This window comes from Marmota marmota, unplaced genomic scaffold, assembly GCF_001458135.2.
Source record: "Marmota marmota marmota unplaced genomic scaffold, marMar, whole genome shotgun sequence".
In the NCBI taxonomy this organism is placed as follows: domain Eukaryota; kingdom Metazoa; phylum Chordata; class Mammalia; order Rodentia; family Sciuridae; genus Marmota; species Marmota marmota.
This window is the reverse complement of record NW_026000169.1, coordinates 7,304,344-7,323,622: the sequence shown is the minus strand read 5'-3', so window position 1 is coordinate 7,323,622 and position 19,279 is coordinate 7,304,344. Positions and strand designations below refer to the sequence as shown.

Genomic DNA, 19,279 nt, shown 5'->3' with positions numbered 1-19,279 from the left:
AATAGTAGGGGCCAGTTAACTCAGTAGTAGAGAGCTTTCCTAGCAGCTGAGAGGCCCTGAACACAGTTAATTCAAGATCTTGGTTTTACTAAAGTCCAAATAAATAACTTTTATTCTTTTTGTTTTTTAAGATGGATTTTCATCATGTTGCCCAGGCTTATTTTAACTATTTTTTTTAATAGTTAATCATCTCTATCTAATAAAAAGATTGAAAATGCCGATCAATCCTTTTTATGTCTTATTTAATAAAATACTGCATATTAGTAATTGTCTTATTTACTAAAACAATTACATACTAAGCATGGTCAAAATACTCAAAATTTCACACTACTAAAATGTACCACACTTGAGCCTTCATTTTAAAAGCAATATAGAGCTAGGGATGAAACTCAGAGGTGAAGCATTTACCTGGCATGTGTGAGGCCCTGGGTTCAAAACCCAGCACCATAAAAGAAAAATTAATAAATATTTTTAAAGGTAATTAAATTTCTTATTATCTTTCCTATAAATAAAACTACATAAAAGTAGCTTCAATGACACAAGAATTAACTGGTAAATTAATTAGTTTGCAGACTAAATTCACCAAAAGCTGTGCATCTGCTTGTAATTTAAGAAATACCAGGCTGTATCGGGAAGATCACAAGATACAGGCAAGCAATGTCAACTTAATAAGACCTGATTAAAATTCTATATAAAGGCCAGGCGTGGTGGCACAGACCTCTAATCCTAGTGGCTCAGGAAGCTGAGGCAGAATGACAAAGGTTCAAAGCTAGCCTCAGCAACTTTAGCAAAGTTACAAGCAACCTAGTGAGACCCTGTTTCAAAATAAAAAAGGAAAAGGGCTAGGAATGTAGCTTAGTGGTTAAGCGCCCTTAGATTCCATCTCTGGTGCAAAAAAAAAAAAAAAAAAAAAAAAAAAACCTTCTACATTTAAGGGTTGGGAATATAGCTTAGTGGTAGAAAGCCCCTAGGTTTAATTCCCCACTACCCCCCCACACACACACAATTAATTAATTAATTAAAATGCTGGGGGTGTAATTCAGTAATTAAGCACTCCTAGTTTCAATTTTAAGTACCACAAAAAAAATAGTAATTGTGACTATATTAACCTTTCAGATGAGGTCTCATTATGAATCTCAGGCTGGCCTTGAACTCCACCTCAGCCCCTGAGTATTGGGACTACATGTATGCATCACACCCAGCTTTTTTATTAACTTTTTAGGGGGTATGCTACCCTCCCTGCAACATCTTATTATGGAAAATTTCAAAGACACACAGTGCTTCTGCATCTGAAACCAATGAATATTTTGCCCTATTTGCTAAATGTAGTGTTTTTTGGAATCATTTCAAAGTTACACTTCAATCACAATTATTTCAGCATATACTTTCTAAAAAGAACATTCAATCAACTATATACCAATATAACATTATTGATTCATACCTTAAAAAATTAACAATATGAATTGTATTAATTCATTATGTGATCTTTATAATTACTTAACACCAAAAATACACATTTTTAAAATCAGCAAAAGTAGCCAGGGCGCACGCTTATAATCCCAGCAGCTCAGAAGGCTAAGGCAGGAAGATTCCAAGTTCAAAGCCAGCAATTTATTGAGGCCCTAAGCAACTCAGCGAGACCCCAGACTCTAAGTAAAAAACAAAAAGGCCTGGGGATGTGGCTCAGTGCTTAAGCGCTACTGGATTTAATCTCTGGTACCAAAAACCAAAAAAAAAGTTAGTGAAAATGTTTGTGCAGAATGCTTTAGATATAAAATATATCTCAAGACAGGAATGGTAGATAACACACACCTATAATCCCAGCCACTCCTGTAATCCCAATCACTTGGGAGACTGGGGCCCTAATCCATTTAGCAAGACCCAGTCTCAAAATAAAAAATAAAAAGGGCTGGGGATGTAGCATCAGTAACCAAAAAAAAATATATATTTATATACAACCTCAAATTTCCCCTTAAAGAATATTCTAGTATTTAAATTAATCTGGCTGACTTCCTGCCAATTAATATAGATTCTAAATTTCAACTCCTAAGGCTTCAAAAACTTCCAAATGTGGCCAGATAAAGTGGCACATGCCTGTAACCCCAGCTACACCAGAGGCTGAAGGAGGAGGATCGAAACTTGGAAGCCAGTCTGAGCACTTTAATGACAACCTGTCTCAAAACCAAAAAATCAAAAGGGCTATAGCTATGTGATAAGCATGCCCCTGGGTTCAATACCCAGAACCACCAAAAAAAAAAAGGGGGGGGGGGGTAAAACCACTCTCAAATATGATCAGCTCTTCAGTATCTGAATTTTCACATTGTTTGATGTTGAACAAATAAACTGTGGATACAGGGGTTTTTTTTAAATATCAAAGTACATATTTTAACCACTAGAAATGTCAAGTTTCACCAGGTCCTTAACCCTAATATAGCTGCCTTTTTCCTTACCACTTGCTTTCTCTAAGTTAAAATATCAACTATAAAGCATTTATTTACATGATTATACTAATTTAACTCCAAAGGTAAATATTTATAGTTTCAAGTGATCAATCATACCCAATTTATAAACAATCGCAGGAACAGTAATAAACCTCAACAAATTATGGTGGAACAATCCCCAAACTATAGTTAAGTAACACACACACACACACACACACACACACACATGCAGGATAATAAAGTTCCAATTTGCATACCTAAATGGATGAAGTAAGATATACACAGAACTATCCTCTAAAGGCCTCTTGAAGATACACAAACCACAGTAGACACTTGTGGAATGAAAAGGAAGGCTACAGGAGAGAAACTTACCCTTCACTGTATATGTCATTTTTAACCATCTAACCCATACTGCTTTTATTAAAAAGTTAGTTGAAAACAAAGCCAAATCATTGTTTTTAATTGGGCAAATAAGGTAAGAGAAACTCATACACTTGTGAGACAACCATCAACCATCAACAACAGAACTATCTATAGAGTGTTTAACATACTTTTTTTATTTCCACAAAAAGGGAACCTTACCAAAAAGAAAAAAAAGTTGAAAGAACTATGAACACTAAGCATTGTTTAGTCAGTTTGTGTGTGATAACATTCATTTGAAAGAGTACATCAGTGGGCACTATGGCACATGTATATAATTTCATCTACAGAAGGCTAAACCAGGATTCCAAGTTCAAGTCCAGTGTGGGCAATTTATTGAGATGACATCTTAAAAAATTATAATTTAAAAAAAAGTGCTGGAGATATAGCTCAGTGGTGGAGTGCATGTGTTCAATCACCAGCACCTAAACAAACAAATAAATAATAAAAATTTTAAAAAGGGATGGGGATAGTGCTTGGGTTGTGGCTCAGCCGTAGAGTGGTTGTCTAGCAAGGCACTGGGTTCAATCCTCATCACCACATAAAAATAAATAAATAAAATAAGGGCACTGTGTCTATGTACAACTAAAAAAATATATATTTTTTAAAAAGCATAACAGTACTTAAATAAAAAAGATGGCGATACAGATATAGCTCAGTGCTAGAATATCTCTGGGCTAGAGTCACAATACCGCAAAAAAAAATTATACACACACACACACACACACACACACACACACCAAGACACACACATAGCTTTTTAAAACATATGTATCAAATTTAGATAAATAGCATCAGAACCATACATAGGACTCATAATTTAATGGAATAGCAAGGTAAACTACTATTTGGCTATAGGTGATATTCCTTTCATCTATAAATAAAATCCTTAGTTGTTACTAGAAATACTGTATATCTCTCCTATACTGATACTCATATTGAAGGTAAAAATTCAAAAACAATGCAAAGCATTTGAGAATACCCTATATCTTGGAAATCTGAAGCTGTATACCTGATATTATACATTTCTCAACTTTTTGTTGGAGCAGACTATATTATGTGCCCTGGTACCTACTGTAAGTCTGACAAAGGGATTAAAAGCTAAGCCTCAGCCTGGCACATGGTGCTCGGCTTGGGAGACTGATCAGGAGAATCAGGAGTTCAAAGCCAGCCTCAGCAATGGCGAGGCACTTAGCAACTCAGTGAGATCCTGTCTCTAAATAAAATACAAAATAGGGCTGAGGATGTGGTTCAGTGGTTGAGTGCCCCTGAGTTCAATCCCTGGTACCAAAAAACAAAAAGCTAAACCTCAACCAGTTTGATTTTACAAGAAAATCAACACTCTACCTGATACTCATGAATTTCTCTTCATGAAAAAAGGGATTATACAATTCACTATATTGAAACCTATATCACAAAAGTCACTCTCTTTCTACTTTTCATAACAGCTAACAACACTTATTGAGCATTTACTATGTGTTCTGCATTATTCTATGTGCTTGTGTCAGGTTGTATTTTCCAAAAAAACTCATAACAAGATTTCTCATCCTACTCCTTAAAATGTGGTGTCAAGAGATAGGGTCTATGTTATCACCCTTAAATATGAGCAGGTCTGAAACTACTACAGAAGTGGTACTGCCAGAATTCCAAGACTAGGTCATAAAAGGAAATATAGTCTGCTTCTATCTCTTGAGACACAGAGCTTAAAGACCTGAACTATCAAGTAAATAACCAGGTTCCTCTAAAGCCACCACGCAGAGGAGAATCTGTGAAGAACATAGGCAGAGAGCAAGAAGCCTTGAGAAATTCCACTATTCCAGTCCCTGATGTGTGGGTGTTTCGAGCACAGGCACCAGTTTGTGATAGACACATAAAGAAAGCCAGTGAGCTTTGAGGATTCCAGTACCCAGCCTTTAAGTTGCTTTACAAGTTGACAAGAAGAAGAGCAACAGAGCTAACTACCGAGCCATGCTCAGATTGCAGATTCACAGGCAAAATAATAGCTGTTTTAAACCACTGAATGTTAGGATAGGCTGTCATATAGCCATTAAGTAGAAAAATGCTTTACACATATTAGTGTACTCAATGACAATCCACAAATAATAAGTATCTTCATCTTTTAGAGAAGCTAAGACACAAAAAGTATGTGACTTGCCCTAAACAAGTACAAGAGTTAATGTCAAAAAATTTAACACATTGCTATATATTCAAAGGAAAAATTTGAATACGTTATTTACATTTGAAAAATTCGATGAGACAAGATGATTACAAGTTCAAGGCCAGTATGGACAACTTACATCACCCTGTCTCAAAATAAAAAGGGCTGTATAAATCAGTGGTAGAATGCCCCTGAATTCAATCCTCAGTTCCACTAAAAGAGAAGAAATAAATAAGCCAGGTAAGGTGGTGCATGCCTGTAATTCCAGCCACTCAAGAGGCTAGGCAGGAGGATCACAAGTTTGAGGCCAGCTTGAGCAACTCAGCAAAACCCTATCTTGAGATAAAATTAAAAGGGCTAGGACAAAGCTCAGTGATAGAGCATTCGCCTAACATTAGAAAGACCCTAGGGCTGGGGATGTGGCTCAAGCGGTAGCGCGCTCGCCTGGCATGCATGCGACCCGGGTTCGATCCTCAACACCACATACAAACAAAGATGTTGTGTCTGCTGATAACTAAAAAATAAATATTAAAAAATTCTCTCTCTCTTTAAAAAAAATAAAATAAATAGAAAGACCCTAATCAATTCCCATTACTGCAAATAAAAAAAAGGAAGAAATGAGATATAGCCTATAACATACACCAAAATTACTGACACTGATTCATTTACTATGCATACAACACAAATATTTTAGTTTTACATGTCATTAGCATAGACACACAAAATATTTAACATGTATATATAATTTGACTTGTTTTCGGCAGATAGTTTTACTTATAAGATAAACTAACAAATTTAAGTTTCTGGAGCAGAAGTGGTGGGGCAAACGCCAATAATTCCAGTGACTCCAGAGGCTGAGAAAGGAGAAACCCCACTTCAAAGCCAAGATTGGCCATTTTGCAAGACTCTGTCTCAAAGGAAAAAAATAAAAATCTCCGTAGAACACCAAGGTCAGTACCTGGTATGAGGAAAAAAAAAAATTTTTTTTAATTTAGTTTCTGCAAATCAATTAGTTCCATTAAAAAATTAATTCAAATTTAGACACAACAAGTAACACTGTTCTCAGGTAGATATTGTCCCTAATTAAGAAACTAGGCCACTGAAACAGATGTGAACCTAACAATGTCAACATAAAACACATCTACTAATATTCATTCCAGGGACAAAGATATAGTCAATTTACTTTTTCTTTTATCAAAGACAAATAGTTATAGACACTGATTTTAAACAAGATAAAATCATTTAGACCATCAGATTTCTGTAAGGCTGTGAGGATTTGCTTTCTAAACTGCTACAGTGTTATAAATCAGGTCCTTCCTCAGAAACAATTAGGAAGAAAAGTATAGACAAGTGCCTATTTTACTGTATGTGTTATACATATGTGTGTTATAAATAAGTCAAATTTCCCTAAGGCCCTTCCTACTCACCTAAGGTAGAATGAATTCTGCTCTCTTTGATCCAATTAATTTGTACTGTGAATTAGCTATAAAACTCTCCTTTAAAGAAAACTTCCAGATCTAGCTTGCAACTCGCACACAGTGGATGCTCATGGTTCTTAGTGACAAATTTAAGTAGGACTTTTAAGGTAAGTAAAATATATGGCTTCGTCATAGTGACATAATAATAAAAAAATTAATTAGAGGCACACTAAAAATCATTAGCTAAATCCAAGATAATAATATTATTATTACTACTACTACTACTACTACTATTATAATTACGAGCTATTATCACTGTAATTTAAAAAGCTAAAATGGATTTTTCTAATCAAGAAAAAGACTACTCTCTATCCCCACAATTATTTCTCTGGATAAAGACAAAAGATTTTTCTCCCCAAGACCCAGCAGCATTCACTAAATTAGCCAAAAGGGACTTTATGCAACAATGATGAAATATAATCTATGGAAAACAAGGAGGCTACAGTCTTTCATCACCACTATGCACTGTGCACATTACTTTAAATGTGTTTCTCTTCTCAAGCCTATTGCGCTTAAAGATCACTCCACCCATATTTTTCATCTAGCTTGAGATCAGCAAGCAAAGCAATTATCTTGTAAAAGACAATAGTAAAAACATCCTACTTCAACACAATTACAAAATACATAATGACCTCTTACTCTTACTTCATAAGGAAACAGTCACATTTAGTTTTTTTTAAATCAATAGAATGATTTTTCCAGATGATTTTCAAATACATGCTAATTACCAGAATGAGTACAGCAGTGCCCAACACTTCAAAAGATGTTCAAATGACTAACTTCCAAGATGAGTTTAAAACATTAAAAAAAAAAAAAAAGTTTTGTCAGCCGGTCACAGTGGCACACCTGTAACTCCAGCAGAGAGGATCACAAGTTCAACACCAGCCTTGGCAACTCAGCAAAGACCATGGCTCAAAATAAAAAAATAAGAAGGACTTAGGATTCAACCAGGGGTAAAGCACACCTGAGTTCATCTCTCTCTCTCTCTCTCTCTCTCTCTCTCTCACACACACACACACACACACACACACAACTAACTATTCTCAGCTAGGTGTGATTGCACACACCTGAGGCATAAGGATTCCAAGCTCCAAGCCAGCATCTGCAACTAAGCAAGACCCTGCCTCAAAATATGAAAAATAAAAAGGCCTGGGGATATAGCTCAGTGGTAGGGTGCCTTGGATTTAATTCCCAGTACCACACACATACACACACACACACAAAAAAAGAATGGGTAAATAACAAAGCATGATACATACAAAGGAACACCACTCTCAATCATGCAATGGAATATTACTCAATCTTAAAAAGGAAATTCTGCCAGGCACACCAATAATCCCAGCTATCTAGAATGCTAAGGCAGTAGAATCATAAATTCCAGGTCAGCCTCATGAACTTCGCAAAATCCAGTCTCAAAAAAAAAAAAAAAAAAAATAGGGGCTGGGGTTGTAGCTCAGCGGCAGAGCGCTTACCCAGCGCATGTGAGGCCCTTGGTTCGATCCTCAGCACCACATAAAAATAAATAAATAAATAAATGTATTGTGTAAAAAAATAAAAAATAAAAAAGGGCTGGGGATGTAGCTCATTGGAAAGCACTTACATAGCAGGTATGAGGCCCTAGGTTCAATCCCCAGCATCACAAAATTAAAAATAAAAAAACAAATTCTGACAAATGCTATAACATGGATGAACCTTGAGTATATTATGCTACATGAAAATAAGTCAGTCACAAAAAGAACAACAGCATATGATTCCAATTATATGAGGCACTTACAGTATGCAAGAATGGTTACCTTCTTGTTTCATGTAGCCCCACTAACGAAGACAGAAAAAAGAAATATGCATCTGGTACATCCACATTCAATTCAATTCAACCTATTACTGAGTTACAAAATAGGAACAGCTTATTATTAAGTGTGGTAGTTGAGTTCTGAAAGCATAAAGATAAAAAGACTTAGCCAGGCACATTTGCACACAACTGTGGTTCCAACTTCTCAGAAGGCTGAGGCAGACTGCATTAGCCCATGAGTTTGGGGTAAGCCTGAACAACACAGGGGGATGCCATTTGTTTTTTTTTTAAAAAAAAAAAGGCCTGGTAGTGCACACCTGTAATGCCAGCTACTCAGGAGGATCTAAAATTCAAGGACAGTCTGGCAATTGAGCAAGACCCTGTCTCAAAAAAAAAAAAGGAAAAGAAAAAAATTTTTTTGGTACTGGGGATTGACTCCAAGGGTGTTCTACCACTGAGCCACTGAGCTACATCTCCAGGCTTTTTCTTGAGGCAGGTTCTGAGTTGCCCAGGCTAGCCTCAAACTTCAGTTCACCTGCCTCAGCCTCTGAAGTAACTGAGATTATAGGTATGTGCCACTGTGCAGTCTCTAATCTTTCATCTTGAAGATATGACAACAGGCTCAGTGGTAGAGGGCTTTCCTAGTGTGCACAAGGTCCTTTTCTCAACCCCCAGCATTGCAGGGAAAAAAAAAGAAAATTACAGCCAAGGAGACAAGAATGAGTATTTCAGTACAACACGAAATATATGAAATAAAAATATGGCAACTTTTGAACTCAGAAAAACCTTTGGAAAGTATCCTTGAGGGTTGCAGGTGAGACTCAGTGGTAGAGAGCTTACCTCAAATGCTCAAGACCCTGAGGCTGATCCCCAGCATCATTTAAAAAAAAAAGGGGGGGGGTAAAAATATCCCTGGCTGGGCATGGTGGCACATACCTGTAATCCCAGTGGCTCAGGAGGCTGAGACAGGAGGATCACAAATTCAAAGCCAGGCTCAGCAAAAGCAAGGCACTAAGCAACTTAATGAGACCCTGTCTCTAAATAAAATACAAAATAGGGCTAGGGATGTGGCTCAGTGATCAAGTGTCCCTGTGTTCAATCCCTGGTACCAAAAAAAGGATCCCTGATAGCCTCGACACAAGCAAAGTTAAACTAGTCAATATTCTGGGTTTGTCTAAAGGATATATAATATATTTGTTTGATTTCAGTTGGAGTACTTGCCAAGTCTACAGCAGAATCCTCACAACTGTACACCAAATTACTTTAAACCATTGTGTCAAAATCCTCATACTGATCGGGCTGGGGATATAGTTCAGCTGGTAGAGTGCTTGGCTAGGACACCCAAGGCCGTGGGTTCAATCCCCAGCACCACCAAAAAAATTAAATTTAAAAGCCCTCATATTTAAGAAAAAGGATCCATCTGACGTTCAGAGACACAGAATCACTTGCCAAAGTTCCTTCAGGAAGTACCTAGTATTTACTAAGCCAAGATAGCAACACTGATCATTTATTCTCATTGCATATTCCTTCCACCATCTCTCTCTGTATGAGAAATGAAATAACCTCTCTGAATTAAATAGAGTCCTGGGCCCTTTACATATGCATCTCATTTAATCCTAAGAGTAAAACACTGAAGACTTTTCTGGGGGTGGGTATAGTACTGGGGATTAAAACCAGGGCTTCCAACATACAAAGCAAGTACTCTACTATTGAGTTACATCTCCAGCCTTTTTAATTTTATTTTGAGACATGTTCTCCCTAAATTGCCTGAGATGGCCTTTGAATCTATGTTCCTCCTGCCTTACCCTCCTAAGCAGCTAGGCTTACAGGCAGGTATCACCTTGCCCTGCTAAAAAAGTTTTCATTCAGAAATAATAACTGATTCTTGTCATGGCCTATCAAGAGAACTAGTTTTTCCCCTCATATTCTATCTTAACTCTCTTCAGTTCACACATGTACTTATCTGACCACCTCCTAATTTCTCCCAGATTCTAAACTGTCCTTCTCTACCTTTGCCACATATTGTCTTATAACACATAACTTTCCTCATTCCTCCAAAATCTATTCAAAAATATATAAAACATACGTCAAACTCTGTGCAAGGTGCAACAGAGAGAGCACTGATTAAGACAGACATAGCCCCATACTCAGGGAGTGCACAAATCAGCAAACAATTACTCAAATTTAACAGAGACATTGAAGAATTCATCTGCTGACATAACAACTCACAAAGAATCAGACAGAATGTTCAAGATAAGACCTGATTGGAAGTTGGGAAGAGGCAAAATTATGTGATTCACAAACCTGTACTAAGAAAGATGTGCAAAATGGTGTAGGTATAAAAGGTCCTCTGTAGTCATTAATTATTATATCCTACATCTAGTATGGATCCTCAGATCTAGGCAGCAAGTCTCCTGAACGTGCTAGGTTCATTCCTGCCTCCATGTTTCAATTAGGCTTTCTCAAATTCTCTCTTCAACATTCATTTAAACCTGGCTGGATCTGTAGCTCAGCAGTAGAAAGCCTGCCTAGCATGCACAAAGCTCTAGTTCAATCCCCAGCACCAATAATTTTTAAAAGATTGCTGTAACATTCACCTAACCCAAATATGTCATCGCCTTCTCCCAACAATTTTTTTTCATTGTACTGCTGGGAGTCCAAACCAGGGCCTCACCAGTTAACCAAATCTTCAGTTACTGACTATACAATACTCTCCAACTCTAGTTTTAATGCACTGTGACAATTTACAAGAGAAAAACAGAAAATAATGCAATCATCTCTTTAACATTCTCATTAAAAACTAAGCATCTAAGAAAGTATCATGGTATCTTTTTATTATCGCTTAATAGGGTACAATGCTAACCATCAGTTAAGTGGTCAAGGAATAATCTCTTAAACATCCAAGCATCATGTCATCACCCATCCAAAACTGTCACTTTTGTTCTAAGGCTAGTATAAAAACTACATTCACAAACGCAAACTTCTGTGACTGGGTTACAAAAATGAATTTAAGGCTAGGAATGTAGCTCGTGATAGGAAACATGCTTAGCATGTTTGAGGTCTTGGGTTCAAATACTGGCACACACACACAACCCAAAACACAAACACATCATAAACTCAACATATAGTTAAATCACTGTACATCCCCATAACAGCAAAACATATTCCATATTCCAAAGCCTTTACAATCAATGCATACTAGTTTCATATTAAAAATTACTAAAATTAAAATATACTATGAGGCATTTCAGATCCATTAGAATGCAGTTACATTACAGAAAATTGATTAAACAAGGCAAGACCGGGTGAGGCCCAAAGACAAATTTGCTGGCAACAGACTAACACCCTATCTCAAATTGTTTTTCCCCCCCACAGATGGTTGAATGCTTGCCTCGAATGCACAAGGCCCTTGGTTCATTCCCCAGCACCATAAAATAAATAAATAAATGTTAAAAGAAAGCTAGATTAAAATATAGATTTTTATGATGAAATACTTTAATCTACCATAGCACTTTCCAAGTTTTTGCAGTACTGCTTTGCAAATATTTGCCATACATTTAATGCTTGATACAGCACTCTTTTTTGGTATTACAAATCTTACACTATTTCATAACAGTAATTCATTCAAATGCAAACAATAATAATCATTACTAACACAGTTCATTTGTGCAGAATCTTGTCTCCTACACTCATGAAGTCAGGATTTGGTTTTGTTCACTGCTTTACTTCCAGCATCTGGCACAGATGTAGTATCTGGCACATAATGGGGATTTTTTTAAATAATTATTTTATTTATTTGTATACAATGCTAAGGATCAAATCCAGTGCCTCACACATGATAGGCAAGCGCTCTGCCACTGAGCTATAGTCCCAGCCCACATAGTGGGAATTCTACGCACATCTGTAGAAAAAAATGCCTATCAGATAGTGAACCCTTAATTATTTCGCTAATATTTTACAAGTAATCCACCTAACAATCTTACAGGCTAGGAACTAGTATTGTCCCCCTTTGATTTTTTATTTTTAATTTTATTTGAGACAGGGATTCAATTGCACAGGCTTACCTCAAACTTAGAATCCTCCTGCCTCAGCCTCCTGAATAGCAGGGATTACAAGTGTGCCCCCCACACACACACCTTTTTTATGGCTTTTCTCTTTAGGCTGAGAATGATTTTTTGTTTACGTTTATTTTTATTTTTTTATGTGGTGCTGGGGATCAAACCCAGTGCCTCATGCATGCTAGGCAACACTCCACCACTGAGCCGCAACTCCAGCCCTGTGTGCCCCTCTTTTACAAAATGAGACATCAGAAGTTATTAAAGATAGTAAATAAGCAAATCCGATTGTTGGCATTTCAATTTATTGCTAGTGGTATTTGAGGATTCACCATATCCAAGGTATTATTAGGTACTACAGAAACCTAAATGAGCAAAACTGTCCCGACTTCAAAAATGTCATTCAACAGGAAAGACTAAGCAAGCATTCAGATAACATGGTTCTATAGAACAGTTCACAGGATTTTTTTTTCTTCCTCTTTTTGTACTGAGGATAAACCCAGGGGCACCCTATCAATGGGCTACATTACATTCCCACTCCTTTTTGAGACACTAAGTTGCCCATGCTAGCCTCAAACTTGCAATCCTCTATCCTCAGACTGCTAAGGTGCTGGCATTACAGGTGAATGCCACTGTTCCAAGCTCACAAGATTCTTTTAACAGAAATGATGTCACTAGTACCTCAGAAACACTTTAATAATGCAGGTGGTGGCACACACATGTAATCCCAGCACTTAGGGAGACTGAGGCAGGAAGATTGCAGGTTTGAGGCCAACCTGGGAAACTTAGCACGATCTTGTCTCAAAATACAAAGTAAACAGGGATGGAGATATAGCTCATGAAAGACCACTTAGCTAGCATGTGTGAAGCCCTAGGTTCGATTCCCACTACTTTAAAAGGAAAAGCCAAGTTTAAGGCCAGGAGAACATTCATTGCAGAAATTTGATGGGCTATAAAGGGTTATGTCAAAATTTTTGAAGAAATTCATCAGAAACTATACGTAAAAAGAAAAAAAGCTAACCTGCTAAGTGAAAATACACAAACATGAGCAGATATATTTGGGTCATAAAAGATCACTATGGCTTCCTTCTCGTTCTTTATCAACTCACTTGGGAGAAATGGCTACACAAACAGCCCTATGGAGATGTTGAGCTAGTAAAATGTTGAGCCTTCTGCTCAAGAGCTACATAAGTGAGCCACCTTTGATGATACTTCCTATCTCACTGCAGTGCTACCAATACCTTTGCTGCAACCTTATAAGAATAAGCCTTCAAGTTGCTAAATTATGGGGAAATTTGTTACCCAGCATTAAACAATAGGCAAGGAATGAAATCTGTTCACATTGGATGTAAGGAAGTTTTCTGCTAGGAGCTACAGAAAAATCTACCTGGATTAAAAATCTAACTCCAATAGGCAAGATGGATGAAGTGGGAAGCATTCTAAACATAGTAATACCTGTGTTTGGTAGCAACCTAGCCTACATACAGGACTTCCTAACTGACCCAACAAAACAGTCATTGTTTATTGTTTTTTTTTTTTAAGTTCCTTAGACCTCTCCATATAAGTACACTATTGAAATCTGTGGGGGTTTTATTGTCCTTGTTTCATTTTAACACTGCCAAATCTTACTTAACTGAAAGCAACAACATGTCACCAATGAAAACTAAGAAATATTAGAAGCTCTTTTTCCTGTTTCATCAAAATAAAAGAGGGTGCTGAGTGTAGTAGATACATAACTGTAATCCCACCTCTATGAGAGGCTGAAACAGGAGGATCACAAGTTTGAGGGCAGCCTGGGAAATTTAGCCAGACCCTGTCTCAAAATAAAATTTAATTCAGCCAGGCACAGTGGTACACGCCTTTAATCCCAGCAGTGGGAGGGGNTTGTTGGGAGAAGGCGATGACATATTTGGGGTAGGTGAATGTTACAGCAATCTTTTAAAAATTATTGGTGCTGGGGATTGAACCTGGGGCCTTATGCATGCAAGGTAAGCACTCTACCACCTGAGCTATACCCCCCAGCCCTCCTAATCATCTTACTGGGATACTGGACTATATAAACAAATTTTCCTAATGTCCAAGCAAGCTATATCTCAAAATTTGCAACCTGTAGGGCTAGGAGTTCCAAACTCTGACCCATAAAATGATAAAGGCCTATGTCCTTTGATGACTGTTAATTCTATACTAAATATACCCTTTCTTATTAATTCCCAATGCTTATGTATGCATCTTCCACTTTACATCTGGATTACTCAGAAAGACTGATAATTGAAAGTTATCTTAAGGTTTTTATTTATTTTTTTTTTTTTGTAGTATTAGTGATTAAACGCAGGGTGCTATGCCTCTAACTACATCCCCAGCCCTTTTTATTTGTTTGAGACAGGTGTCACTAAGTTGTCCAAGCAGGACTAGAACTTGTGATCCTCCTGCTCAGCCTTCTGAGTCACCAGGATTATAGTCATGTACCACCAGGCCAGGCCAATTTAGCTTTTTCAAAGTAAGTCATGGCTTATACTGGAGGAAGAAAAAACAACAACCACCACAAAAGATAGGCTGTTGTCAAATTAACCATATATATAAGAAGCTAAGAGCAGTACTTTCATAAATCTAATTCAACAGCAAGTACTTTAATAAGTTCACGGGTATTTTATGTTTAAAATTCTATTTTAAAAAGTTAATTTACTACTTGAAACTGAGACCATGTCTCCTGTTTTCTCATCTTCCCCCACCTAACCCCCAAGTACTGGGGATTGAACCCAGGAGCACTCTACCACTGAGCTACGTATCTACAGACCTTGTTATTTTTTCAGACAAGGTCTTAAGTTGCCCAGGCTGACCTCAAACTTGCAATCTTTCTGCCTCAGCCTCCCTAGCAGCTGAGACTACAGGCATGCACCACCATGCTCTGCTTTGGCATTATCTTTTTAGTATCAATACATATTCAGTACAAGTGTGGCATTTAATTACTATTTGGATGATTCACTCAACAAATGTTTCCTAAATTGATTTTTTCCCCTAAATGTTTTTTTTTTTGAGAGAGAGAATTTTTTAATATTTATTTTTTAGTTTTCAGTGGACACAACATCTTTATTTTATTTTTATGTGGTGCTGAGGATCGAACCCAGCGCCTCGCGCATGCCTGGCAAGCGCGCTACCGCTTGAGCCACATCCCCAGCCCCTCTCCTAAATGTTTTTATAAAACAGATATTAGAAAACAGAAATGAGAAAAAGGAAATGATGTATTAAAAATAATTTTTTCAAAGTTATCTTAGTATCATAAGTTATCTTAGTTAACTTTTTAAAAGTACCTAAAGTTTAGATTCAAAGTAAAAGAATAGCTAAGTTTTAGTGGGGTCACACAGCTAAATATACCCCCTGAAGAAAATTCTATTATCTGCATTACATAAGTAATATTATATATCAACTTTAGATTTTCAATCCAAAATAAACATGTTTGTAAATTTATCACTGGCTTTAAATAACTTTCCCTAGGAAAAATAGTCAATATTTTTTGTATCAAGTGTCGTTTAATCATTTTATAAATTAGTCACTTTTCATTACTCAATACTTTCAATACATGTTTGTAAATGACATCTCAGGTCACAAACTCTAGTCTTGGTTTTAATTCTCTTAAATAAACCAGCACACCTGTAGTCTGTCACTTGGTAGGCTGAAGGAGGAAGGAAGATTGCAAGTTCAAGGCCAACCTTAGCAAATAAGTCAGACCATCAGCAACTTATCAATACTCTGCCTCAAAATTAAAAAGTAAAAAGGGCTAGAGGGTGTAGCTCACTAGTAAAGTAACCCCTCTGTTCAATTCCCAGTACCAATAAATAATAAAAATAAAAAGCACCAACAAAAATATTTAACAAATTTCAACAGCCTAAAGCACATCAGATAAAAAAAGTATAATATAATTTCAAAACAACAGAAAAACAGAATAGATATTCCAATATAAACAAGGTTCTAATGATAATAGAATTGCTGTCACAGGAGTGCTCCAATATTTTAAAAGTACTTTAATACTACTATACTCTTCCACCAATTACAAAAGATTACCATGAAATCAACCTATGATATCCACATAGAGTTGTGTGATCTGAAGTATAATTTGTAAGAATTACGAATCCTTCCCAAATTTAAATAACTCTGAAAACAAAAAAACTTTCAAAATTAACAAGGAGGTTATTTCAGAATATAAAGACCACAGTCCAGTTTCACTACATAGGTTTTCTCATACAAGTAAAAATCTACCACCATGAAGTAATAAAACTATAATATTTTGCAGTCTCTAGTATTTAAGCATTAAAGTAAATTATGTTTGGTTATCGAGTTTTAATCCTTTTTTTGACTTGGAACACCAATTTTACTCCTTACTCTGAGATAAGGTATAAAAATCAGAAATTCAAATAAATATCTAATAAATATCAAGTGAAACCAAAATTTCACTTGACCAATATATATAATTCATTATCTCCTGAAGTGACGTTAATAGGTAGATGTTAATTAAAACAAAACTGAAACATACCACTTGTTATTTAAGGTGATTTATTATAACTCTCCTGAAGTGGAGACACTGAACTTGAGAACCTTTGTTCAGATTCAGCTCTATCATTTCCATGCCATACACACAAACTGCTTCTTCATCTGTTAAATGGAAGTCAAAATATTACCTATCTTGTACCATAGTTTTGAAGAAGAGGTGGAGACATTTAAACTGCAGTGCAAGGCAAACATCTGTCACATTATCTATTCTAGGTAAACAGAAAAACCACCATTGGATGCCGATAGCATAAAGTCAACTTTCAAATGTGTGGTGCTATCAATGAAAAATATAAATAGTAAAATGATAAATAGCACATGCTTCATTCTGGAGTTCACATCAATTTTTAATTTTCTGATGTTCTCCTTCCTGTCTATCTCCGTGCCTATACAGTTCAAAACCTTTCTTAAGGTTTAAACCATTTATTTTATTCTATATAAAGGTATCTTGTTAACTAAGTATTAAAATGTCAAAAATAATTTAATATTAGATTTTCAAAATATTCCAATTCTTGAAGTCCTTGGAGCATTAACTATACGGAGTTCATTTTTATCAGTTAACAATCAGAATTCCTAAAACTTCAGAATTAAACTTTTAAATTAAAATCACTATCAACTTTTTAAAATTCTATTGTTCATTAAAACATTAGCAGATAGTCAAAATAAATGCTAACATACTTTAGAAGCAGAATATGCATGATTTCATTCTTCTTTTTAAAATACATTAAAAACACACTACTTAAAATATTAAGTATTCCAAAGAGATAATAACGGAAGCACATACTATTAGAACAAATTTCTTAAATATCCTGGGGGAGGAAAATGGGGGATGCTTTTTTGTCAATCTCCAGTTACTTCTAACGAGCTTTAGAAAAATACTAATTGGAGACCTCACCAACACACGACTTTAAATATTATCAATTAAACCATGACTCTCATGGTGAAATACTACCAGGTAATAAAGATTTTAAGCTACATACTGTTTTACCTTCATGAATACATTTTGTTACCACTTCAACTCTCTTTGATTGAGCAAAGTTATTTTAAAAGGCTATTAATTCACTATTCTTTTCCACAATGATTTTTGTGTTTTCAACTTTCTCCCAGATTTGATCAGAAAACAATTAGGACAGATTAAAATCTCGTTGGAGACCGCATTACTGAGTACAAATATGGAATTTTGGTGGTAATGATTAAATATAAAACAATTGTCTTTTTTTTTTAAAGTAGAAAAAAGTGATAGTTGGGGTCTCCTCCCTGGACAAGGAAGTTCTGTTAAATCCAAGCGAGACCAGCCATATTGGAAAACACTTGTCAATTATAGTTCTGACAAGTGTTCACGAACACGGTTGGATGAAGCTAACCTTGTGTACCGAGGTGTACATCAAGGCCCTCTTCTGCTCCGCCAGAGGGTCTGGGCCTGTTTGGGGATTGTCTCCGAAGTTAGAGCAGTCCTTAGGTCCGAAAGGAGTGCAGAGCCGAGGGGAAAGAGGGCGGGGAAAGGAGAGTTGGGGGGGAATGGTTTGAGAGTTGGAAGCCGCTATCCGAGAGGGGCGCGGCGGCGGCCAGGGATTTCCGAGTTGAGAGCCTGGGGGAGGGGCCGAGAATTCGGGGAGCTGGGGAGATCACGGCAAAAAGTCCCCTTGGTCCCTGTGAGGGGTCCGGGAGTTCGAGAAGAGGAAGGGAATAGGGAAACGCTTCGGTGCACTGACCTGTCTTCCGAGTCCATGCGGCTCAGAGGTTCCCCGTCCGACATCTCCAGGCTGCCTCGCCGGCCCCCGGAGGTCGCGCTGCTTCCGCCTCCCCCGGTCCCGTAGCCTTCGTCGCCGCCGCTAGAGACGACGCTGCTACTACTGCTGCCGCCCCCGCCGCCGCCCTGGCTGCCCCGCGGTCCCTTGGGCTCCTCCAGGCCCTCCTTGCCGTCCCCATCCCCGCTGCTGCTGCTGCGGCGCCGGGGCTCAGCGAGCGCGTCTCGTCGCTGCTACTCGCGCCGCTGCTGCCCACCAGGCTCTCNTGATAGCGGCGGCCATGGCGGCGCCAGCTCCTCCTCCTCCTCCTCCCCGCCGCCACCGCCTCCCTCTCTCGACTCTCGCTCCCTCGCCCCCTCCCAAACGCCCAAAACTCCGCTGCCGCCGCTGCAGAGCAGGAGGAGGGCTCGCGAGCTGCGTCAGCCTGCACACGCGCTACGGAGCCCGCGCGGGGACAGGCGCGCGACTGCGCGCACTCACGCGGAGAAGGCTGCGCGCCTGCGCGGCGGCACTAGAGGGCACCTCCCCCGCGGCGAGTTCTGCGCCCGAACCCCCGCCGGGCCCCACAGAGTGCTCAAGAGTTTCCTCCCGGCCTTCCCACGCCCTTCCAGCCCTCGCGGCCGAAAGCTGGCTGGGGATTTTAACCGC

The 19,279-nt window shown here is 37.8% G+C and overlaps 1 protein-coding gene across 5 annotated transcripts in view; it reads right to left on the bottom strand.

Annotated features, from left to right (window-relative positions):
- Positions 1–19,046, bottom strand: part of Aebp2 (AE binding protein 2) — a 209,881-nt gene extending 190,835 nt beyond the window's left edge. For 3 of the 5 annotated variants that reach the window (XM_048787267.1, XM_048787268.1, XM_015498215.2), the window contains exon 1: positions 18,596–18,983. In XM_048787267.1, the coding sequence (XP_048643224.1) occupies positions 18,596–18,639 (44 nt within the window). In that variant the 5' untranslated portion in view covers positions 18,640–18,983. Of the gene's footprint in view, positions 1–18,247; positions 18,574–18,595 lie in introns of those variants that run through there. The other 2 variants (XM_048787270.1, XM_048787269.1) reach the window with 2 other exon arrangements.
- Positions 19,047–19,279: the final 233 nt, after the last annotated feature.